Source organism: Cupressus sempervirens, chromosome 10 (genome assembly GCF_028749045.1).
Source record: "Cupressus sempervirens isolate cs-2001-9-10 chromosome 10, ASM2874904v1, whole genome shotgun sequence".
Classification (NCBI taxonomy): domain Eukaryota; kingdom Viridiplantae; phylum Streptophyta; class Pinopsida; order Cupressales; family Cupressaceae; genus Cupressus; species Cupressus sempervirens.
Genome location: NC_143127.1, coordinates 143,609,413 through 143,636,388, shown reverse-complemented (window position 1 = coordinate 143,636,388; position 26,976 = coordinate 143,609,413). Strand labels below are relative to the sequence as shown.

At 34.7% G+C, this 26,976-nt stretch overlaps 1 protein-coding gene across 3 annotated transcripts in view; it reads right to left on the bottom strand.

Annotated features, from left to right (window-relative positions):
- LOC149532991 (DHHA1 domain protein) overlaps window positions 1–26,976 on the bottom strand; it is a 122,755-nt gene that overhangs the window by 36,485 nt on the left and 59,294 nt on the right. For all 3 annotated transcript variants that reach the window (XR_016357282.1, XR_016357283.1, XM_089805440.1), the window contains exons 3-4: window positions 19,770–20,133; window positions 8,779–8,913 (exon numbers count right to left, since the gene is read on the bottom strand). Coding sequence is in view for 1 of the 3 variants with exons in the window: in XM_089805440.1 (XP_089661566.1) it covers window positions 8,779–8,913; window positions 19,770–20,133 (499 nt within the window). In the remaining 2 variants the exon portion in view is untranslated. The remainder of the gene's footprint in view (window positions 1–8,778; window positions 8,914–19,769; window positions 20,134–26,976) is intronic.

Below are 26,976 nucleotides of genomic sequence, written 5' to 3'. Positions count from 1 at the left end.
AGGAATGTGAGCTCAGTTTTTATTTATAGAATCCCACCAATTCAGCTATAATCAAACTGAAAGTAAGGACAAGAACAATTAAATTAAATGAGCATATCCCACTTCCAATTTTGCCTAAAAATAATTTTTCAATAATGGACACTCAAATAGATCTACACTTACAAATGAGTTGGAGATGTAATGATTGAATGTATCAATTTAACCAAAACCAAACAACCAGGAAATCCTTAGATGACAATCTATGAAAGCAACCAAAATTAGAATTACAATTAAATTGAATGGAACCTGTAGTCGGCTAGAACCAACCCTTCTTGAAGATGGTCAAATCTGCCCAAATCCTCCAAAAACACAAACCCTTTCTGCTAACCACTGCAGTATGGAAATGGTACCAACAAGTTACAAAGGTATTCAATGGCGGGCTCAAAGTAGGCAGGCAGGGTTATCTTACCCACCATGAACAAACCCACTCACAATCTGAATTCCTTCTAGTCTCCAGTTCAATGATCAAAGGCAACCTGTTCAGGCGCTCAAATCAAACTCCACTCCTTGCAATTCAAACCATAGTTTGATTACAGAACCTTCCCAAATGCAAATTCAAACCATACAATGCCACTATTCAAACAAGTGTCTTAACACCCAGCTATGAGGAATATCGAGCTCCAAACTCCAATGCCAATTCTTAGGAAGATTATCACAATTTGCCTTAGTTACCTGGGTTCGTAGTTTTGCCCCCAAAACCTTGCCTGGGTTCAAACTAGTTCGAAATACTGGTCTGGTTCAGCCCAGGTTTGAACAGGGTTTGACTTTCTTGGGGTTGGTTTGAATCCATAGTCCAAGAATTTGAACCCAAGTGAATTTCAGCTGCCCAAATCAAATTTCATGCAAACCTAGGCGGATTTCTACATAAATTGCTAAAAATTCTAAGATTCAACATACATAATTTTAATTTTCTATATGTCGTGTCTTCATAGACTGCTAGTTCATCTACTTCAGAGAGAAATTGGAGCACATATTCTTTCATCCATTCAGTGATGTGCAATAGGTTGCAATAAAAAAGAGCAAAGAACTTGGTATTTGTGCATAACAACTTGTGTATCCTCTCACATAAGACTAAAGAATACAAAGAAGGGGAGACAAAGAGATGGGATGTAGATGCAGCGTTGGCAGACTTGGATGTTTTTGCTTCTCGGCTTACAATTGAAGACTTTGATGATTTTGATGCCCATACTATTGTTGTTGGTGTTGATCCCATTGGCCTTAGCTCTATTGTTGAGTCAACTAATGCGGAAGGACTCTGAGGAGGAGGAGGAGAAGAAGAAGAAGAAGATGAATATGATGAATATTAACATTTTATACATTATGATTAGTTGAAGCTTGTACTTGAAACAATGATACTTGAACTTTTTGTTATGATTCATGGATCATGATTTAATTTTAATGTTTTGATTTTGAATCTTTGATGTTGAACTTGAAAATCGAAATATATGATGGTATGATCTTGATTCATGATGCTATGAATACATGTTTAAAGTTTATGCCTACGGTGTTTTTGTTGTTTAAATGATTAAATCATATGATTTTGTGATACTCTATGCTTCGAGGCTTCATAAATATGTATATATATAATTCTTACATGTTTTTGTACGAATGAACCCAAAACCGTTTCCAAAATTTTTCCGTATAGGCAAACCGGTTCTTCAAACCCGTATTTTGAATAAAACTCAAACTGGTAACCAAGCAATTTGCAATAGAAATCATGCCCCAATACAGATATAACTTATTTTATATTCGGAATTGTATAAGGTCAATTATCAAACACTGTCAACATCAAAAATCAGAATACTCGTGCCCCTAGTAATTTCCAACCCCAATGCCTTCTAAAGCTATAGGCTTAACAAAAATGGTAGACGTTCAAAAATTCAAATTTAACCAACTCTGAATTTGATCCACTATACCTTAGCAGTGGAGCACCAATCAGCATTAAACCCTTATACCTCAACAAGGGCACGAAAATCAAGAATCTCAAAACTCTTGCACAAAGCAACAAAAGCAATCACATTTTCAAGGATTCTTTTTCTATCAAATGAGCTCATATTTATAATATTTTATTGCCAAAAGTTTCTCAAAAGAACTCAACTCCAGAAATTGTAGAGTTTCCTAAAAGAACTCAGCTCTTGAGACTTTCCAACACAACTTGTTTAGTAATATCTCTTAATGACATCATTATAATAAAATATTATTATTATAATAATGCAACTTTAATAATTAATAAATAAGAACTCAGCTCTTGAGACTTTCCAACACAACTTGTTTATTATAAGAGCTCACGCAATTAATTACCACATCCACTGCAAGTGATGACCAACTGCCAAGGCCACCCACTGCATTGCTAAAAATAGCAATTACCAAAAATCGACTTACTAAAAATAGTAAGTCCGCAACTAGGACCCCCTAAACACCCTGTCAGCTCACGAGGGTTCAGGTATTTAAATGTTCTCCAATAACATCATCACTGCAATTGCATTCCCATTTGCTTCATCATGATCAATACGTGGAGGCATTTGTTAGAATCACAACAGAAAATTTCAACACATTTGAATCATTCTACCATAGACAATGTAGAAACTTCCACAAGGTTTTGCCCAAACCCTAACTTTAAGAGCAAAAATCTTGTTAATGCAGCTACATTTCATGTTATCTGCATATCCGCATTAAGTCAGGCATTTCGTGTTAAGCTTGCAGAGGAGTCAATGCCCTTCAATATTTAATTTCTTCCTACTTTATGCTTTCACTACATTTGAAAAAATTGCTATCTACAGCTATGCAGCCACCTTTAGTATATTCCATAATGCTCAGAGGATGAGCGAGTATAAAACACGTGGCATGAGGGCCTGCAAAGCACTTCAAACAAGTTAAAAATTTCAATCCCAGCAAAGGTTAATGAGCCCATCTCTTAATTTATTTCTTCCTTAATAAGTCTTTTATCTTGACTTTAATATTGGCACCCTTTTTTAATTTCCTCCGAGATATCTTCTACTTGATGTAGAATCTTCCTTCATCCACTTGCATGTGGAGAGATACACAAACCCATATTTAATTCAAAAGTTTTAACTTTAAATCTCAAAATTTATTTAAATAATTTTTACCTCTCTCCGTGTTGACATATTTAGATCATATCATATTTGAATGATTTGAATATTTTCCTTTCTATTGATCTTGAGGAAACAAATGCCAACACTAATAGTGCCCATAAAACTTTACTATTCAAGTCATTGCAAATAATTTAAATTATGAGCATTTACTTAGGCACAACATGACAGACCCTTGTTGGACTTGGTGATTTCATGGTGAATGTCAAGTCCTGTAGTGGGATTGGCTTAAAAAAAATCGTTCTAAAACACTTTCACCTTGAAATGGCCTAAATGTGATCTGATGTGCATCTAGAGTGTGAAAGACGAATTGGATAATGATTAATCATTAAAAGCTGATTTTTAACATTTTTGCAATATGCTCAAAACACAAACTATAACCTCTGAAACAACCTCTGCAAACTGAGCAAACGTTCTCCTGGGGCAACGAAAACTGAAAGGCATACTCTTGAGTCTCTACAATATGTGAATCAAACCCCAAATGGTATTGCATGACCTTGCCAGGGTTGCAAAACATTAATGCCCAAAGTTGTCCTGATGAAATTTTTTGCAACTGGACGTGCTAGAAACTATTTGGAACCCATAAACGTCACACTTTCAAAAATACTTAACTTTAGTGTGGGGGACTGCAACCTAAAAAATAAGTACATTTAGCTACAAAGAGCATTTGTGCCAATCAGATTTATCCAATTCCATTTTGTGTGCAAGATACTGAAGCTCAAAGATGACATCTCTAAAGCTTTCTGGAAATACAGATCCACTATCAAACCTTTACAACTCCATCTTGTTCTTGCCTTGAAAAAATAGCAAACTGATTCATGGAGTTTTGAAACTGTGCAAGAGAGTACATGAATATCATGACAATCATATGAACCAATTCACATCTTACCTTGAAATACTGATTCCCAAAGTAAGCCTTCGGAAAGACTTAAAAATTGTGCAATTAGCAAAAGTTAGTAGATTGCATTTGCTTTTGATTGTGAAAAATATATGGAATCCTGGGGTTCTGAAAATGGACACAGAGGTTCATTAATATGAGGAAAATTGTGTGGAACAACTGGTTTTACTTGACAATATACTTCTCATGAAATATTGAACTCTGAAGTAGGTTTTTCTAATAAATCTAACAATGTGCAAACAACAAACTTCCACTGAACCCTTGAACTTGGTACCCTGAAAATTGATCAAAATTGATCATGGCAGACTGTAAATGGACAAGTATACTTACTGATAACAGATTAACATGATTCCAAAGTGGTTGACACAATATATATCAAGTTATTCATCCTCAAACTAGGTCATGCTATAAAGTTTTTGTAAAGGTGTTCCTATGCACCATAGTCAATTTTCTTCTTAAAAGCACTTCATCTTTTGCAAAAATCTGGAGGTGCTAACAGATACAACCAATAAGGAAGTGAGACTTTGTTTACTACGTAGCTCATCCTCAGATTATTCTGGTTTTAGCATCCCTTTTCCACCTTGATCGCCATATTCACTCTATGTTAATTCTTCAAGTTATTTACTTTGTGTCACATTTTTCTTCCATCTTGGTCGCTTGAGTCACTCTCACTTTGGCATCACCTTTACATTCTAGCTTTCATTGAGATATTGAATTCAATTTCACCAGGGACTCTTCAACTTCAAAAACTTGAATATTCCTTATCCATGAATGTTCTATGAACATGGTCATTATAAACAACCTGAATCAAAGCCTGATATCTTGACAAATTGATAATAAGGGAACTTGACCAATATTTGACAAACATGACAACTGTACCGATTATGAAACTAACCTAAAATGCAAAGATTTGTAGTGATGCTGATTTTGGTACAAACAAACACCAAAGAAATGCTTATCATATCTTATATCTTAGATTTGGGTTGAGATTGAAGAAAACTGAGATAAGGAACTGCAGAGCACGTATCATTTAGTTATAAGCTTTAAATTTGCTAAATGCATATTAGGCCTATGTTAGTTATCTAACTTGTATAAGAAAACAAAAATATAATCTTCGTATAGTAATTTGTATAAAACACCTGATCTGCTTCTTGACCTCACACATTTTGACATAAATAAGTTATGATATAATTTGTATTTGGGTGATACAAAGTTGCAAGGATAACTTGTTGTCTATTAGGTAGCTTCTATTATCTCTCTTTAGTATCTAATGGTTATCTATTCAATCTCTTTAACTATTAGAATGTTTCTAATATTTAGTTTCATGTTTCTAGAATAGAATGTTTCTATTCTTTACAGCTGTTTCCTAAGGAAACATCATTCAGTCTCTTGTACAAATTGATCTCTTGATCACTGTTAATATCAAGCAAATATTTCCAGTTATTTCGTAATATGGTATCAGAGCCAATACTCTAAAAAAAGTCAAAAATAATTATAATTTCTTGGTCAAAATTATCTGCCTTTTATTTTCAAAATTATTTTTCATGCATATCCGCTTCCAAAGCCTTTGATTCGACTAGGCTTTTTTGCCAAAAAATTGCACGATTTTTTCTGCTCTGCAAACTCGTGCCCTTCTATCTGCAACTAATGCGATTGAATCCTTTGACAATCAAGGGTTATTCTCTGTTGTTCACATGGAGGTCTGTTAGGCGCCATTTCTCTGCAACTCACACCTAGATTTTTTTGTCACTCACGTCCAAATTTTTCTGAAATTTGCACATCTGTTTTGTGGCCCGTTTTTACCATTTTTATCTTAGTTACCAGTTCGAGTTTGGTTTGAAATACGGGTTCAAAGAACCAGTTCACTGGTACGGCAAAATTTCGAAAAGGGTTTTGGGTTCATTTAGGTTTGTTCATACAAAAACTTGTAAAAATTATAAAAAATTATATATATACATATTTATGAAGCCTAGGAGCATAGAGTATCATAAAATCATATGATGTAAACTCCACCTTGCACAAACTTCTTTTGCTCAATCACCTATTTGCTCACAAAATCACCTATTTACACACCACAAATGATGTTAGAAGCCAAAATAAATTCACTTTTTAAGGCAATCAGAACTCAAAAAATAAAAAATGCCCAAATTCATCCCAAATTCAATCTGGGCAGCCACAATTCGCCCGGGTTCTAATTCTAGACTACGGGTTCAAACCAACCCAAGGAAAATCAAACCCTGATCAAACCTAGGTCAAACCGGACTAGTATTTCGAAATGGTTCAAACCCAAGTAGGGTTCTTGGGCCAAAATAGCGAACACAAGTAACTAAGATTTTTATATAAAAAAAGTGGTCATTTTTTGCAGTGTTTGGACGTGACTAGGGTTTTTACAAACCTTTGGTCTTGATTCATGTCCAGAATCTACAATTTTCTTTGTAAATCCGTCATTTTTCTAAGCTTTTTTGAAGCTTTTTTGCAGCCGACTAGGGTTTTGCTTGAAACCATAATTTTTCAGTACTAGATCCGAAATATTTTTGCATATCCTTCGTGGGTTTTTCAAAAGCTCATCAAGGTTGTCAAATTTTTCTGGGTGCCTCAATTTTCGAGCTAGTGGATCTAGAATTTGATGACATATTCTTTCTAGGTTTTACGAGCTCCCTTCTGCGTACCTCTTCATTTTTGTGGGTCTTCCACATTTTTGCCTTGAAATAGGTGCCTTCACAAATTTTCACATTTTTCACTGGAAAACGTGCTATGGCATCTTTGACAAATATTTTGCTCGAGGGAAATCAGAAGTTCAACGGTCGCAATTATGGCATGTGGAAACAACAAATGCTAAACATCTTTGAATATCGCGACAGCGATCAAGTGATTCTAGGTGCTACAACTTGACCTACTCAAGGTAGTCCTATTCAAATTACATATGATCAACATAATCAAGAGGCGGTGATGCTTCTCAAATTATTCGTAGTTGACAATCAGCTCCCTCAGATTCCATCCGGCAAGACAATTGTCGAGATATGGGAGCATCTCAAGGCACTTCATTAGACTCCGAACAAAAGCATGGCCTTCATTCTCATGAACACTCTATTTTTTATTATCATGAATGAGTAGAAATCACTCTAGGATCACTTGAATAGGATTCAGGAAATCCATGACCAATTACTTGCCATTGGACGCAAGATGGAGGAAGAGGACATTATGGTCATAACCCTCAGGAGTTTACCCAAGTCCTACGAGCATTTTATCGAGACTCTCAACATCACTTCTACTAGTGTTGATTTGAAGTTCACTAATCTTTGCACAATTATGTTTCAGCAAGATCGGTGGAAACAACAATTCGGTAGCAATTCCAGCTCCACCTCCACAAAGTAAGCCTTTGTTGATTGACTCCTTTTAGAAGAATAATGACAAGTCTCATTCACAACAGTCTTCTCAGTAGAAGTCCTCTGCACTATTTACTGTACAAGGTAAACGGTTTATTAATACATACAGACAATAGACAAGAACATGTAACACAGCAATACTCCTTTTATTATTCGCATATATGCCAAAGAGATTACATAGTGCTTTCAATGATGATTAAAGTCCATTTCGGATGGTGTCCATATACCTTCACGAAGGGGTGACTCAACCGTTGCGCCCATTCGGATATAATTAATTCTACTCGTTGGCTACATAATAATTACCAACTATGTGCTAATCTATCTGTCAACTATTTTATAACTTTACCAACAACATGCACCAACTTCAGAAGGCTACAGGAAAAAGAACATTCAATGCAACTATTTCCACAAGTATGGGCACATGAAAGTTGAATGTCGGAATCTAAGCAATTCGGTTCGCAGCACACAGCAAACAATGCAAAGTACACTAAGCAGATAGAATCTTCCTTTTACGCCTTTTGACAGCTTTGTACTCCGGATAGATTAACCATTAAGGGAGGGTATTACGATAATAGATAGTTTCTATTATCTTTGTTTAGTATCTAATGGTTATCTATTGTAATGTCCTATAAATACTTGAATGTTTCTAATATTTAGTTTCTAGTTTCTAGAATAGAATGTTTCTATTCTTCATGATTGTTTCTGAAGGAAACATCATTTAGTCCCCTGTATAAATTGATCTCTTGATTACTGTCAATATCAAGCAAATATTTTCCAATCACTTCGTAATATTGTCAAGGCATGTTAATTGATGGAATTGTCCTAGCACTGAAACCGAACAAATAAGATGTGGATAAATCATTGGCACTTGCCTCTAATTCCCAATGGAGGAAGGTCTTATGATACCACTTATAAGTTTGAAAACATCATTTTTCTCTTTGATTTGCATTTTCTTTTCAGATTCATTAAAGCAAGGATGACAATAAACTCTTGCCTAGCAAATTGTCTATGATTTTTTATTCTAGCGTACATGAAAATATTCCATTAAAACATTTTGTTGTGGAGGACAAAGTCCATTTATAGATCTTATTTCATGTCAGACACAACGCAATTCTCTTTTAAGTTTGGATCAATCAGTTGTTTCTAATTTCACTCTCTGTCATTAGTTTCTCCTATGTTTCCAATAATATCTCTAGCTGTACTAAAACTAGGCTTTTCAAACATCCCATATAAATTTTATTATGTAAACACAAAAAAAGGCCAAAATAGTACGAAAAAATTATTTAGTAGTGAAAAAAGTTACTTATAATGTTGCATGAGGCGTATTTATAACAGCTATACATACCAGGCATTTTCCAAACTTTCCATTTCCAAGATTGATCTCACAAGATTGTTCAAGTGCTGCATCAATCATCTTTTGTTTGTGCATCAGGCTGGCTCTGCCTGCCTCAATCATGTCGCTGGGATCAAGAGCCAATAACTGGTAAAACAAGAAACTCATCATTTCATTTCAGCATTCAGTTTAGTGAGTTACATGTATCACAGCAAAGGAGATAAATCCTCACTCTAGGGCTCTATAAAAATAATGCACGAGTTGCTCAGACACCTTCCTAGGGTTTGATTGTATCATGCATAAACTTGAAGAAAATCAAATTCAAAAAAAATAAAAATTTAGAAGAATCTACTTAAATACAACTCATTTCTTCATTCTTCATTGCTAATAAAAAGAAAGATGAACAAAAAAGTAGTGAGAAAGATCAGTTATTAACCAGTTCTACATATTATTAAACAAATCCAAACACAGAGAATTGTGCAGCTGAAATAATCCCCAAGTTTATCACTATCAAGCAACTACTTGAAAATTATTGTAACCTATTTCAAATAAATAGATTTGACTCATCATTTCAAACATGCAACAGCACAATGAACGGCCAACTCTAGAATTCTAAACATTGAGTGATACATGTTAAGTCACAAAAAACAGCTGAGAAAAAGGGGGAGATTGTTAGATGTTTTCGTCATTGATGTTAAACGGATGGTGATCAAGATTGTGTAAACATTAGAGAATTCAACTGAGGTGTTTCAGCTGCTTGAGCTGTCTATGTGCATACTTCGTTGAGCAGGTTGCTTGTATGCTTGGTTGAGGTGCCTGGGTGGCTACTCGTCATGAGCTGCCTAATTGTCTTCTTGTCATTCTCTGCTAAGTCAGCACTTGACTCTTCAAAAATGGATGTGTTTAAGTACGATAGTACATGGGAAGTTTTTAATTTGTGCCGTGTGTCCTCACTCTTATCGAGAGCTGCTTGTATTTTACAGTGTCGTTCATATAAAACCTGCAACAAAAAGAATAAATGAGGATGGAAGGTTCGAATCTTAGTGTGCCGTGTGTATTTCTGACAGGCATTTTTTTTTTTGGCGATAAATGTTTGCTACAGCAGATGTTTGTTACGGGGGTCATCTGTGCGAAAAGGCGGAAAATAACGTTTTGCAAAATGATGTGATGCTGTATGGAGTTGTCATGATTGACTAAAGGCAGCAAAACTATCTATGTTTATAGGCGAACTTGTCTTGTTTCCTACGTTTTTTTGAAAAAGAAGGGGTGAGCGTTTATTAGTGGCTGTGAAGGAAGTTGAAAAGGACTGCAAATGATAAACTTGGCTGTGTGATATTACTGAACGGGGGATGTTCGATACAGTGAAGAGACCAGATTTTTGTGAAGGAAAACAGCGTGAATATGAACTGTGCTAGTGCTAAAGGTGTTAATATACAGTTGCAAACCAAAAACGTCTTAGTTATCAAGATAGTGTGCAAATTGAAGTTATATCTGCATCTGTGAGGACTGGCGAATATTTAATGTTGTTTTCAGATAAAGTATTCAGATGTTGTTGGAAGCGGCTGTGTCCCTGCGTGTAAATTTTGCATGAAGAGATACAGTCTTAATCTTTTTGCTGTGATTGGAGAATCTTGCTTAAATCTTGCTTAAGTCTTGCAGCTGTTCATCCTGGGCATGCTAGAGTATCTCTAGCCTAAAATTTCGTACCTGTGTACTTCTAACTCTTTTTGAAAAAGTCTTGAATCGTGTATTATCAAGCTACTGTTAGGTGGTTGTAGCCATCTTCTGTAAGTTGTTGCTTTAGCAGGTTGGAGCCTGAGTTTGTACTAGGGAGTTGAAGCTCTTGTTGTATTGGGTTGCAGCCCACATTTGACTAATTGTTGTCTCATTTTTCTTTTGCCTTCTAATTAAATTCCTAAAATACTGATTCACCCCCTCTCCATCTCAGTATTTTTATGCTTTCACTCTGAAACCCTAGCAATGTCATAATGTTTACTATGCTTTACTATTGCAGTCTAAAAACAGTCTTTTCCTGATCTCATATATATAATCTCAATTTTCTTTAGTTAATATTTGAGCTGTGTTTGTCTTCTTTCGCCCTTGAAGAGCATTTTGCAATCACCCCTGTTTATACCATCATAACAATGGTGATTTCCTGATCTTAATACAAATATTTTTGTAAAGGTCCTTGACAATATGCACCTTCTTACTAAGTTTCAGTCTCAAGAATTTTGTCAAACAATTGAATTGGTATTGGCAATTGCTTGCACTATTTGTTTTCGGTTAAACAGAAGTAATTGGTACTGCTATATCTGTTTGTTTACATAACTGCCTAAAGTTTTCTTCATATGTTAATTCACAGAAATATAATATTGTTTGCAAAGATATAAACAGTTTCAACTAGCAGAAACGAGAGTATTTAACTAATGCTTATGCACCTGATTATTAGCTAACTAATCTGTTCCTCAATAGCACAGTATCACCCAGAGTTAATCAGGAGTAATCCTCTCGTAGAGTTCCAATATCGTACATACAGTTTGTAGTGCCTCTCCCATTTGCTTCCAGCATTACATCCTGATGGGTGTGGCTTTGGCAGTATGTTGTGTGAGTGCCTCTGTGCAGTTGGATGAGATTTTTTTTTTATGCTTTGTTCTAGCTCTGGATGCTTCTTTGTTGCCTTCCATGATTGGTTGAGCTCACCTCATGCTTAGAGGGTTATATGCTTGTATTGGACCTGTGAGAGATTGTTACCTTCAGGGTGATCTAATTTATGTTTATGCCGTTGCATCAGAAAGTTTCTTATGTCCTTATGCCTGGTTGCAAGAATTATGGTGTTCTAGCTTGTTGCTAAACTGATTCAGGATGCCAACATTTCTGAGTTATGTGAACTTACTGTTCTCTAGAAGATCTGGATTCAAGGTTGATTCTTTTATGATGTTCCCTGGCTATTATCAGGTTATGTTTTTATATGGGGTTTATGACATGCATTTGTTTATCGTACATTCTGTATTTATTTCTGATTTCACTGTTAATGTTATGATAGTAATTGGGTTATTTAATATCTGTGATAATTTGATTATGTACATCTTATTGTGAGCTCGTGAGATCCACTGATGGCTATTCCAGTAGTTATTGAGGTGTTGGTAAACTCAGAATAGTAGCGCACTGCTGAAACGAATGCTTCATTAGTTGGCTCTGGAAGGGATACTGCGGGCTATCGAATTGCTTATTCTACCTCTGCCCTTGCCAGTGATCACTGAATTATGATCATTTACAATGCTTAAGATATTTTCATGATGTTATTATTGTTTATCCATGCTATCATGCTTTATCTTGTAGATGGATATCTAAATTTAAGCTTTTACTGTCATATGCTCATATTGTCATAAAATATTATTTAATGTTTTAAATTTAAATGAAATATTTAATTACGATGTCCATTGAGGATTAAATATGGAATAACCAGTGTCGTGAAATTCTCATACATATGAATGGTTGCGTCACTAGAGCATTGCTATTCCATCAGGTGTGCTTTGATTCAGATAGGCATGTGTGCATGTTTTAGTAAATAGGTACTGGACATCGTCTCCGCTTGAGCTACTGGTTTGAGCATGTCTTTATCCCTGACAATGGCATACCTAGCCATTGTCATTCTCAGTCTAGAGTATCACTTTGCATACTTAGCCAATATCATTCTCCATTGGAATGATGTATGTGATTTGCATTATTGCCTTCCGACTATCGTGTAGGCAAACGCATTAATTTCATGTTTTGTGTTTCAACCAGTATTTGTGCATTTAGGTAGTCTCAGTTATACTAGATTGAAATATAGGCTGATTGATATTAATTATTTGATTAAATAATGGCTGACAAATTGTGCCTTGGGCATAGTCCTTTTGTTGGAGTTGATATATTTATCCTCCAGGTTTTTGGGAATTTTCTTGGAGTTTTTAAGTGTTTTAATATATTGAATTATTTAATTGGGGAAATTACATTCTCTGAAAAAATTCCACTGTTAAGCTGTCTGATTTCTCCCACGATGATGGAATTGGAATTTTAGTGTATTTTCGGAATAGTGGGATTATGAGAACCAATGGGGTTTAATTTTGTAGCTTGATTTTGAGTTTAAATTTTGGATGTTTTTGTGTGCACCTCATTTTGTGTGATATCCCATTTGAGATTGTCACCATCTTGGCATCATTTTTTATTGAACTCGGGTTGTTTCCCATGATTGTGGTTGGATTATGTAGTCAGAATGAATAGATGACATTCCGGTTACTCATTATTACAATTCAAACCTTGGGTGCCAAATCAATTTTATGGCTTGCGCGCCTAGCCGGTTGTGACTAGATATGGTGGTCATTTTTGGTTATTTTGCCAACTTGAGCTTCTTGATTGTTGGACGTGAAACAAATCTTGGAGCATCTAGGGATGTTAGTATCCCATGTCTATTTTATGTTAGATTGCCTTGGGATCTATGCTCTTGGCATTGATGCCAATAGAGTGTGCTTGTACACCATCTTATTGCCTTGGTTTCTTGGCTTTGTTTATGCATGCTTTGAGTTTGCATTGAATTTATTGATGTGCGGATTTGAGTTCGCATAGGATTTATTGATGTGTGGGTTTGAGTTCGCATAGTTGAGCTATATGCCTGCTTGATAGGATCTTGAAAGACCCATACCTAGTCTGTGACCAATTGAGCGCTTCTTATAGGTTGCTAGTTCATCTACATCAGAAAGAAATTGGAGCACATATTCCTTCATCCACTCGGTGAAGTGTAATAGGTTGTAATAAAAAAGAGCGGAGAACTTGGTATTTGTGTGTTACAACTTGCATCTTGTCTCATACAAAAGTAAAGAATACAATGAAGGGGAGATGAAGAGGTGGGGTATAAATGCAGAGTTTTCGGACTTGGACGCTACCACTTCTCAGCATGCAAATGATGAATTTGAAGATTTTGACGCCAATACTATTATTGCTGCAGCTGATCCCATTGGCCTTAGCTATATTGCTGAGTCAACTAATACCAATGACGAAGAAGAAGAAAAAGAAGACGACTATTAATGAATTTTTAATCCATTAGTTGAACTTGAAACAATGATACTTGAACTTGATGCTATGATTTAATTTTAACGTATTGAATTGATGTTGAACTTGAAGTATATGATGCTATGATGGTATGATCATGATTCATGATGCTATGATTACAAGTTTATGGTGGTTTTGTTCTTTAAATGTGTTTATTATATTATCTAACATTCTAATTGTAACTCATACTTCTAAGCTTCACATATATAGATAGATAGATAGATAGATATAATTTTTACATGTTTTTGACTAACAAACTCAAACCCCTTTTCAAAATTTTGTTGTACCAGCAAATTGGTCCTTTGTACCCGAACTTGGAACCGAATTTGAACTAGCCAATTACAAAATCTTTGTCATACCAAATTCACATTTGGAAGCTTTTGCATCTAAAGATTGTGCTTCCATAATAATTAATATTTCATCAAGATGTTTCAATTTTCAAATGATCCTCCCATGCTCAGATGTAAATGAAAATGTCATTACGAAATACAAGCAAATACTTCCTCAACTATTTATTAAAAATATGGTTCACATGGGATTGAAATGTAGATGGAGCATTGGTCAATCCAAAAGGCATGACCAAAAAGTCATAATGACACCAAAATTTTGTCTTAGGGATATCTTGTTCACGAAGTCTTATCTAAGGGTAACTTGATCTAATATTTATCTTTGAAAAATAAATAGCACTATGAAATTCATCCTATCAAAAAATGAACAAAGACAAATTGGAGCTACTAATACTGCACAAGATAATACATGCTTCTTCTATTTTCTCAATAAATCGCATGCATTCTTATAGGATTCATCGATCCTATTTTATAGAAAACTTCCTAAACAACCTCCTTAAAATTTTGAGTTATAACAATTCAATTTGTACCACTTATTATGTATCCTAGTTAACGAACCTACCAAATAAGTAATATATGCACACCCTATGATGCAATTATTCTAACACCTCCCCCCCCCCATATTGCATCATTCTTCAAATTGAAATAGTGAACTAGCAATAATTGAAGACCATATAAGGTACGACTAGGGAAAGACACCTTTACCCATGGATCCAAGGATTGGGATTAACACATCTATCCAAGGTCTTATATCAGGTTTGGATAGGGATGAACACATCTATCCAACATCAGTCGTGAATAGGGACATGCACTTTTGCAAACAAACATTATGATTGGGGACAAACACATCCAATCATAGTCACCAACTTCCTGATTGGGGACAAACACTATTGGTGTAAATAAGTATTTACTATTATTACATTTTACTTAAGTTTACTTAGGTTAATACTTTAGCATATTAGTTGTCATGTAGACACCTAGGAATATGCATAGTCATATGAGTTGTCTTGTTGACAACACAGGAGTTAGCAACTTATTTGAGCACATGGTGTCTACAACATCTCTTTATGAGATACACCTATGTAAACTTATCCTCTCATCATCACACAAACTCCTATGCTCAATGGAGGATAATCTACTCTTGGTGGACATGTGTTGAGTTGTAATCCTTATCTCTTTGCTGACTCCTAGTCATTCTAGTTGCCTTTATATACAGACACTTCTAGTGTGTATTCATCTCATATTCAATCATCTGATATCCATTCTCATTTGATCATATCTTGTTTCTCTTGTGCTATCTATTGAGCTTCTTGGTCTTGGTGTTGAATTATTGCCTTAGGCAAATTCTTACATGGTATCAGAGCTAAGGGGAAGCTACATTGCTTCTCTTCCCATATCTTCCTATAAGTATGATTCCTTGTCTTTGGAGTTTGATTCACTTTCATACATGGACATGTTACCTTGTTTGCCACCTTCTTTTGGGCATCCACTAGATTGGCTTGTGGCATTTACATTCATCAAGGACTTCTCAACATATGAGCAGACTTCAGAGGCAACATCCATGGCATACTACATATGGATTCCTCATCCATCTTCTCATCCACAATGGGAAGTATACTTGCACCAATACTTGGTGTATCTCCTTCCTAAAGGGAGAAATGTCGTTTGTAGGCATTGGATATTTTTTGTCTTCATGACATCCTTGCAGGAGATTATTCAATATGGGGGGATACCATCATGTATTTTTCTTATGAGGGATATATGCTTGTACATGCATGATGTATGCCATGCTAGGGGGGTCTTGATTACTCCATCCTTGCAGGCATCTTGTATTTCTTCATCTCTTTTTTTGGAGGAGGTTTTTCCCATGAGGTTCCCTCTTTCTCCATTTTTAGAGAGATTGCATTGCATTGTATGTAGAGCATTGCATTTGTACATGGGTACCTAACATGGCCTAGTAGTCGGGACCCATCATGCATTTTCATCTAGCTTTTGTGAGCTTAAGTGCATTCCCCTAAGTTGCACTTAAGGAGGGGTGTTGGTGTAAATAAGTATTTACTATTATTAGACTTTATTTAAGTTTTCTTAGGTTAATGCTTTAGCATATTAGTTGTCATGTAGACACCTAGGAATATGCATAGTCATATGAGTTGTCTTGTTGACAACACAGGAGTTAGCAACTTATTTGAGTACATGGTTTCTACAACATCTCTTTATGAGATACACCTATGTAAACTTATCCTTTCATCATCGCACAAACTCCTGTGCTCAATGGAGGATAATCCACTCTTGGTGGACATGTGCTAAGTTGTAATCCTTATCTCTTTGCTGACTCCTAGTCATTCTAGTTGCCTTTATATATAGGCACTTTTAGTGTGTATTAATCTCATATTCAATTATCTCATATCCAATCTTCTGATATCCATTGTCATTTGATCATATCTTGTCTCTTTTGTGCTATCTCTTGAGCTTCTAGATCTTGGCATTTCATTCTTGCCTTAGGCAAATTCTTACATGGTATCAAAGCTATACCAAATTCTTACAAACACTTCAATCGCTTACATCATCTTGTGAATGGAGACAAACTCATACATCCACTAACAACCAACAATAGTAATTGGGGACCAACACATCCAATTACTTAAATACTAAGTTATCAATTCTTCTTGGAAACCCTCGAGTGTGTTATCGAATGTGGATGGGTCCTAGATGCGTCCGAAAGCCCTGTGAAAGCTGGTCAGAAGCCTATGCCTGGCTTTCGACCAGCTTTCACAAGGCTTCCAGACGCATCCAGGAGCATCTAGGGGCCTAGCGGCCAAAACAATTAAAAAAACCCAAAAAACACTTAAGTTACCCAATATGCACATGTTATAATTGATATTTTTAGGTTTTTTTTTGCTATGAAACCCTAAAGATGAATGTTGAAGCATTCACAACTCATTTTGGAACTTTGTTTGCACCTACAGCCACTTCTCATTTGGTCTCTAGTTTGTATTGCCATTGCGAATCTCTATGATTCAGACTCCGATGCATATTAGTTGATTGAATTTTCAAACATTACCTAAGTTTTGATTTTGTTGGAATCCTGAACATGACTTATTTGAACTTATTGTCTAGGACTAAACTCTAATTTTGGACAAGCACATATTGATATATCATATGAATTTTGAAATATCTTGAATTTTGATAAAGGGTTAAGTATCATAATCATACTATCAAATCATTTGTTTTTGTAAATTTCTTATATATATATAAGTTTCCTCCCGCATCCACATCCAAAAAAAAAAAATCCCCGCATCCCATATCCACTTCTAGAATTCGCATCCGAATCGGTAACTTAGCTTAAATATGACACACAACACTTTGGAAAGCAGGACCCAATAATGGGTTCCTATGTTGCACATGCTCAAACACGTATAAAATTAGGGAAAATCAAGCAATCCGAAGAACAAATAGTAGACCTCTTAATATATTCAAATATAATTTCGCCTTAATCTTGAGATTATATGACTAAGAACTCTTGTAAATCTTCATTTAAGCTCTGACTGAAGATTCTGAGTGAATCCTTCAACTTCCATCTAGGCTAGATTTTCCACTGGCAAAAATGGAAGCTTGGCTTCCATCTCGAGAATAATTTGTGAATTTCACAAATCTAAAGGTTTGATTATTCTACACACACCTTTGGCAATTCCCGAGATAAATCTTGTAGTTTGAGTTTTCCCATACAACAATTTTTTCAATTATATTTTAAAATGACTTTATTTAATTATTTTATATAGTCGCATAATTAATTACTTAATATTAGTTTTATAATTATACTTTTGAAACATAATATTAAATAATTAAATTAAACCCACTTAAACGAGACATTTTGAGGGGGACATTACAATTTTAATTTATCGTACAAAAATTATGTAGAGGTGCATCTGGACATGGAATAACAATATTTTCAGTTAAAGCAATGTGAAAGCCGAAATAGTAAGTTTCTAATTAATATCTTTCACATTGAAGTTTCACTTCAGTCGCCCAATTTGCACGTGTTAGTGCTGTAGGTATATGTGAATTCTCCCTCACCATTTGAGTTTTATAATCTCTGGCCTTATGGGAATGTTGATTAAATAAAATAACCTAAAAAGTGGAAGAAAGACTAAAGGAAATTCACCTTCAAGCTCTAAAATTGTTTTCAAGGGCAGATTAACTTAAATTCCCCCTATATCCCTTCATTGTAAAGATGAAGAAAAACAGTTATCTGACTCATTACTGCTAAAATGCTCTCGCTTCTTAAGTTATCTCACTTTTCCATTTGCAAAAAGTCACTGCATACTCTCAAACTCTAACAGACATTAGTTAGGAAACTGTTTTCTGCCATTGGGGGGCTTCCTTATAAACAATAACCACCACCCCTAATATGTTTGTTTTATTTCAATTTACATCAGTCAACTACTCAAAGATTAATATGCAAGTATCACAAATACTTGTCAAATATTGCCATGTCAGAAGATGTGTAACCTGCCTAGGAAATTGTAGGAAAACTCATAAATGCAAGCCTATCTACATTAAATGTTTAGTTCTTATATTGTCTTTACTTTGAAGTCATTTATGAGCACATAATATTGTTTTTCTCTCTGAACTAAATGAAAGATTTCAATCTCTGCAATAGAACTTATTTTTCACATCCATTCTAAGAGGGCCCTTTATAATCTAGGACGTAAAATATGAAATTGATGCACACCAGGAAGATTTTAGATTCGGCCAAGATATATTATCTTTTTCCTCTTGTGTAAGAGGGATGTTTTCAGTTCCTTCAAATGAGCTCACAGAGGCAAAATTGTGCACCCAGCAATTCTAATTTTGTTAATGGACTAATTCTATCAGGATTAGTCAGAAATGACAAAAAGGTTGAAGCAGAAATTCCCAACAGAATGCAGCAAGGAACATCAAAAAGTTTACAATGACCATTCACCCTTCCACCTTCAGATCCAATCAGTATATTATCAACATATTCAGCAGATTTGAATGAATGAATAGATGAACTGATTTATTTATAATTGCTTGCTCTTTTTTCTCTACCATGTGCAAGATGACAAGGAAATCCATAATAGATTCTAACAAATGAAAAAGGCAACTAAAGATGAGATACTTTCAGGACTCAGGAGACATGATTTTGTCACGGAAAATTCCTAGCAAATAATAGCAATTTAAGTATGCATTTGGCAAATTATTTTTTAATCGTTGTATTAGCAAGTTAATCAAGGAGATGAATCAAAAGCAAAGTTCACTTTTTACAAAGACTACATATCTCAGGTTGATATAGATGCCCTACTAGTTTCATGCCCCTAGTGCAAGGGGTACTTGTTTGAAATCAAAATCTAGGATAGAAGGGTCAAGCACATTTAGGATGCTTTCAGAGAAGATTTAAAGAGTTCTGATAGCAACACAGTGCAGAGAAACTCTCCATAGATTATTGACTTGAATGAATAAATTTAAGGATTTCCTACAGAGAAGACTTGAAACTAGCACTGTTGCATTTATGATTATCACGTTTCTCTATCAAGTTTAAAGTAATACCTGTTCAAATAGCTTTTGGTTCTTTGGGAAACTAAATTCAATTTTCATATCATTCAATCCACTGCTGAAGGCTTTGCTGTCAGGAAGATTCCACCTCCAGAGATCTGCATCTTCTACATATTTAAAAAGTTGACAAACTCTTTCCATATCTGTCTCGGGTACCAATGAGTTTCTTTGACAATTTTCATGTGTGGAGACAGTTCCAGAGCATATATTTTCTGATAGTAATAATTTGGTAAAGAAATCATATGCAATAGTTGCTCCACTGTAGTTCATATCTATGACTTTAACAATATTTTTATCATCATACTTGTTTGCTTGAAGTCTCTCCATCGCTGTCATATGATGATCAAGAATAATCAACCTACAACAAGGGCCAATGAATGTGTGAACCATTTGTCTAACTTCGTTAAATATCTGTGACATAAAACTCATACCAGAAAATTCAAGCATATTAATGAATATAGGTAGGTTTATCTTATGCATGTAAGTCAGAATCTTTAATGGCAGAACCAATTTCTAATAATAATTTTGAATGTAATCAACCATTGACATAGAAACACTATCTTAACCAAGTTAGTTAAGTGATAAGGAAAGGGATGAAAAAACACATAAATATTAAAAAGGAAGGGTATATGGTAAAAGTGCATCAGTCTAGATTAAAGTTGTATGGACAAGGGTATGGATACAGACATAATTTTGAAGACCCCTAATAGAGATACAGCTGGATACGATCATTAAACATGCATAAATATATATTTAGCACAATTTTCTAAGTTGTTATAGGAGGTTTTACAACTTTAAAAGCAATATTGATACATAATTGCTACATAAATAATTATAAGTTGATTTAGCAATTAAAAATAAGTCAAAAAACTACAAACCAAGACCTTTAACCGAATTAACAATAATGTCATTTAAATCCAAATTAAGAAATAAAATAAAGTAAAATTCAAATAGAAATTAGAAAAGGAAAATATCTAAATCTATATTTTTGATCCTGGTTCTCATTCATATTCGGTTTTCAGTATTCGGCAAATAATTTCTTTTGGGTGGGTTCTAGTACCATAGGTATATATGCATATACATGTAAAATTTTCAATGATCATTCATCATTGTTTCAAAACTTCAAACATATAATAATAATAAGTTAGAAGCATGATACTCATCAATCCATAATTGCTAATAAAATTGTGAAAATGCTTAAGATGAATGATCATCAAATGACCAAATGCATGCTTTATGGTCGAAATCAGGGCTTTAGATGCCTTTTAGATTTAAATATAAATAAACAAATGGCACGTGGGGCCCATTTTTGGGCGCCCACAGCCTTGGGTGCCCATGGATTCCTACAGATTCTGCCCAGATGCTCAGTCAAAATCCTGTTGGAATCCGGAAGGAATTAGCACCGACATTACACTGGAATCAATAGCTAGGCCTATATGCAGGGATCTGATTACTTAGATCTAAATATATTAATAATTTAAAATATAGATATAAAGAGCTAAAAAAATATTAATCTAAAAATTTTAAAATTAAAAATTCACTCACATTTAATTTAAAAATTTTAATAAAAAATTCAAATTCATTATAAAATAAGTAAATATAAATTAGAAAAATATTTAATTGTTGTTAATATATCTTTATTTGTTGTTGTCTATTTGTTCTTTGGGTTTTCCTACAATTTTAAGTAAGCTTGCTTAGGATTAATAAAGCGAGTATTAGTGCGAGTGTGTGCAAAGTGTTGGCATCCTCCATGGGGTTTGCCTATTTTAGGCTATTGTGGTGGTATCTTCCTATTGTTCATATTTATCACCTCTCCCTCTATCATTTTTTATATATACTCATTCCTAAGAAGCATATTTAATGGCTTCACCTACATGCATTGGATTTAATTGGAAACATGTCCAATTTTTGACCCTTGGCTAAGGTTTTCCTGATACGTCATAGTAGGGTATTAATAGTTTCCCAACTTTCCTCTGTAAATCATTGCTACAAATTCTCCTCCTCTTGGACCTGTGTTTCATCCTGAGGTCCATATATTCTTTGGAGAACCTTTTTGACCAGAAATAATCACCTAATATTCCCCAATACCGAAGAATCTAATCTTGGAGTTCTTATAGAGTTGGCTTATTTCCTTTTGTTAGTTAAGGATGGAAATTAGGCATGAATAGCCTAATATTGATTGATCTAGTTCAATAGTTTGGTTGATAGCTCTATTGTTGACTAGGTTGTCTCGTCTACCATTATGCCCCTTGTTGTGACCCCCTTTATTCCCTCCATTATTTTGATTAATGTTGTTCAGCATGAGTTGATTCATCATTGTACATATTTAAGCAAAGACTATGGACTCTCACACTGGCCTCCTAAGTCATTCAATATATCCCTAGTGCTAGTATTTTGTCAATCCTAATCTTCCATGTTTATTTTGTTTTTTTCTTCTCAATTAAGATCTACATTCATCTTATTTCTCCTAAGGTAGAAATAACATGTGAATATGGTTGTTTGCTCATACTACAATCTACCCAACGCCCTTAGTCTGTCAAGATGCTTAGCTCTAATACCACTATGAAATCCCTAGTAAGTTCCTAATTTAATTTTCATAGTTTATCTCTAGCATCTTTACCGAATAGTTCATAGATTGTATTCCTGATTGTTTGTCTAGTTGTTTAGTTTCGCAAGCTCAACCTGTTTTGGCAAGTTTGAGAAACATAGTAACTATAAGACAATACAAATATATTTCTGGAATATTTTTACAATAATACAAAAATAAGAAATATGACCTTTGTTCACTAACCATGATGGAAAAGAAAAGCATAGAGTGGATTTTTCTTGACTTTCACGTTGTACTCAATGATGATTCTTAGTGCTATGTATAGTCTCTATTCAACTCCTATGAACTTTTGGCAAGGGGGAGATGATGTATGCAAACTAATCGAGGATACTTGACATAGGTTGTGACATCTCACCCTTACACCACCAAGAATTCAACGAGAAGTAGAGGAGACCGAGAACATAGACATAGGGAATATGAGTGCGTCTGAGGGTGTCAAGAGGACAGAGGAGCATGGTAATCAGAACAATTTGTTCAGTTCCAATATACCAAAATTGGGAGTTCACATCAGACCAAGGGTAAAGCAGAACACAATAATGGCAAACAAATAGAAATTGCCTTAATTGCACAGAGGATGGGAAGGATCCCATACGACACTATTGAACAAGTGAGACAATTTGGTCGGCCAATGGGGTGACTGGTAAGGATGAATGGATAGTGCAGCTTCTAGCAACCCTACACAAAATAGATATTGCCTAGATCTTCAACATAGCTAAGACAAAGGTGAATAAATGGCTGAGTTGAAAAAAACATTTAAAAGCGAATTCAAATTGCTTTGAGCCGACAGTAAGATCGTGGACGAGATATACAGTACAAAGAAGGGGAAGAATGAGAACGTAAGAAGGTATGGTCAGTGATTGAAGGAGTTGCTCGAAAAAATGGAGAATCAACCAGCAAGCCACCTAAAGAACCACTGATTCGCGAAGACGTTGAAATCCTCCCTAAGAAGGAAAATGAAGATCGCTCCTTTGGCATCAAATGACAATGTGTACAACCAAGCTATGGACCTTGAAAGTGAAAAAAAAACATTGAGGAAGAAGAAGAGCAAGTTGTCTGACGATGATAGTTACTCTCATGGCAATAACAGTGATGAAGAATCCAGGTCTTTGTAATATATAACTACTTTCAACACTTATTTTAATATGTAAGTCAAAAAAGAACCTTTGGATGTATAAATCAAAATAAGAATAAAATAGAGGGCCTGATGTATAGAATCTATAAAAGAGAAGTCAACGATCACATCAAAGTATCCATTATGTCATTAGTTTCAAACAAGTTCTTATTGAAGTTCTTTAGAGCGAAACCCTTGGTTGCATGATCAAGAGAACAAAAACCCTCATTTCCATTTTAGGCAATTCTATTCAAGGATTGCACTGGGGCTTATAGATTAAAGTCACGATCAGCTTGATACAGTGTCACTAGAATGATTTGAAACTATTTTCAGCTTATGGGGATTTAAATTTATTAATATTTGCAAGCAAATCAGAAAAATATTTTATTGGCTCATTGAAAGGCATTTTCAGATAAATTGCAGACCTAATATGGGCAATTTATAAGGGTTTGTTGCTTATGTTGCATACATTATCACTTGTTATATTGGTGGTCCAGCAACTTATGTTGAATATTTGTAACTTAATTCAGATTGTAGCAATCAGAATTTTTATTTAAATATGCTGGAAGTATTGTGATTTGAAATAAATGATTAAATGCTGGTTGTTATTGGAGTTTTATCTGAAATTAGGTATAGATCAAAGTTGTTACTAGTATATATTTACCTGATATTATGATAGGGTAATTGCAGAATCTCTCATAATCTCTGCTCCTTGCATTGCTAGAAACAATTCAACAGAGCTGGATTCTCTGTTAGTTTAACCATAAATGGTTAAGCTGCTATTTATTTATAAATTATGTCTTTGTGCTGCTGTAATCTGCATTGGAACTCTAGTTTTACTAAATAGATTTAACTTGCTGCACTAGGTTTATTCGGTATTTGATCTCAATTCTTCACAAAACAAGGCTGATCAGCATGGGTTAGAGGTAGTACATATTTAGTATTTACATTTAGCTGCTTTAGTTATTCCAAATATTTAGAAAAGATAAAAAGTCTACATTTTCCAAAAATTATGTTTTATTTTTAGTTGCATAATTCCAGTCCGGGGACGCTACATAGGAAATTACACAATTAATAACAGAAAAACAGCAGAAACTGTGGATAGAAAATTCTGCCAAAAAATAATTAACCTACTTAAAAAACCTAAGGCTGTGAACAGCTCAATTTACTCTGCTGTAATAGTTGCAATCTCACTACTAAAGTATATTGAATGAAATGAAATCACCAAATCTGGAAACTTGACAAAAACCTCTCCCAAATCAGTTTCAACTTTCAATGCAACCCCCATGTGGAGATGCCCTGATAGAAATGAGAGTTTTTGTCCCCAATTTCAAAATTGGAAGCCCAAAAAGGTTTTCATCCTCCAAGACCTCCAAACAGCCAAAGGTTTGCGTTCTCACTTGTGAATTTGAACATTAATACTCCAACATGAGAAATGCCAAGTGAAATCAAGATCCCAAATGATGCCAAGCACAACCTTTTAAACCTATCATAAAGAAACCATTAAATTAAAATCTCCCTCCAAAATTTTTTAAAATACTTTCTTTGTAATTAATTCTTTTAAAATAAATTTAATTAATTATAATAATATTTAAGTTGTCTCTAAAATAAGGGCTGGGGGTCTGGCTCGAATGGTGAGAACTTCCTGTTATAAAGGACAAGGTTGTGAGGTCCAATCTTCCCCAAGCCTGTGTGGTATCAAAGGATGTGTCATGCCAGCATCACTGGTCACATTTAAAATTTTACCTGACACTGCAGTTTATAGGTGGATGCTATACCAAATTGCTGCAGCTTTAAAAAAAAGTCCCTAAAATATGAAACTATTGGCCCAACTTAAAATAATATTATTAATTTAGATGTGTCATCTTCTATAGTAATTTTAAATTATTTCAGCTATTCTTGAAAAGGTGAATGTTTTTCACCCAAAGCTATGAACCAATTAAGTCACAAACAAGAAACATCATCCCCAACACAGGAACTCAACAATGACACCCCAATGGGATTTGAACCTTGGTGGCTTGAACCACAACAAAACAATTTAACATCCCACTATGCCAATATTCACACCATTTCAGCTTAGACTATAATGGTAAATTGATGGTGGTGTTGTAGTTATTGTATTAAACAAAGGATGTGGAAGCTCCTTATATAGATTTACAAAGACAAAATTTCTAAAAAACAATCATAAACTAAAGAAGATAATAGAAAATACCTAATAAACTAAAGATTGACTAAGATGACCAATAAAAAAACATTATAATATTCTAATTGTTCGAATATAAAGTCCACTGATATAACTAAGTGGGGGGGGGTGTGAATCAGTTATCCAAGTATTATCACAATTATCAACCTTAAACAAACTTAACCATATGAGTAATATAAACTAAAACCACAACAAGATACTCATACACAATAACACCAGATATGTTAACTAGGGAAACCCTTGATCAAAGCGAAAACCCCGGTGGTGATGGTACCCACAAGATGATGTACTAATATAAATATTCCTTGTTAGAGGATGGACCCTATTAGGAGTCTATGAATACACTCAGTGCATATGAGTGAGGCCCTATTAGAAGACTTTGAATCCCTGTTAGGAGATTCCAACCCTATTAGGAGTTGTGCCAACCTTGTTAGGAGTTGTGGAAGATAGCTGGACCCATTGCCCAAACAGCTTCAAGGGAAAGACCAATGAATCCACTGTCCAAATGATCTCTGTATTATTCCTTGCAAAATAATAGAATTGTACTATACTGTTCCATCCTCTTCCTCTAACCTGTCAACCTAACTTCTGCTCCTTCAGATCTTGTAACCAGATCACAAATCTCGCATCCAATAATCCCTTGGATCACTTACACACAATCCTCAGGCACTCTACTCCTTTTCGCACTTCACACTTCATACAACGATCACTATACATTACAAACAAGGAAAACATTTTTCCTTTATACCATATATTCAAAATAATTTGTTGAGTCGACCTTGAGGCTTTCTCAATTAATTATAATAAAAACTTTAATTAATTAAATTTACAATAGCATTGTCGGTTCACAGTCTATGCAAAACTTCACACATGCAATACTAGGGCTTCCACACTCGCTGATGTCATCAGCTGACTGTCCTCTATCACTGCCCAACTGTGCATCTCAGATGTAAGATAGCTAACAAACATTAGGAACTACTTTCCCAATACTCTGTCTCTGAACTGCTCTCTGTAAATCACGTACAACTTCTATACGTCTTCGACTTAGACTCTGCTCACTTAACCACGTCATCAGGACATAGTGTAAAATATGTCCATGACTATGCAACACCAAACAATCAAACCATTGTCCGTACCATCAAGATCTATGTTTACTTCTCAACCAATCTTTATAGAAACCGTGCTATGTTGACATCAATGAAAAAAACAGTCATGAATGCAACATGTCAATACTCTTCAATGCTCAAGATACTCCCCCAATGTAGTATCATCAGCATTC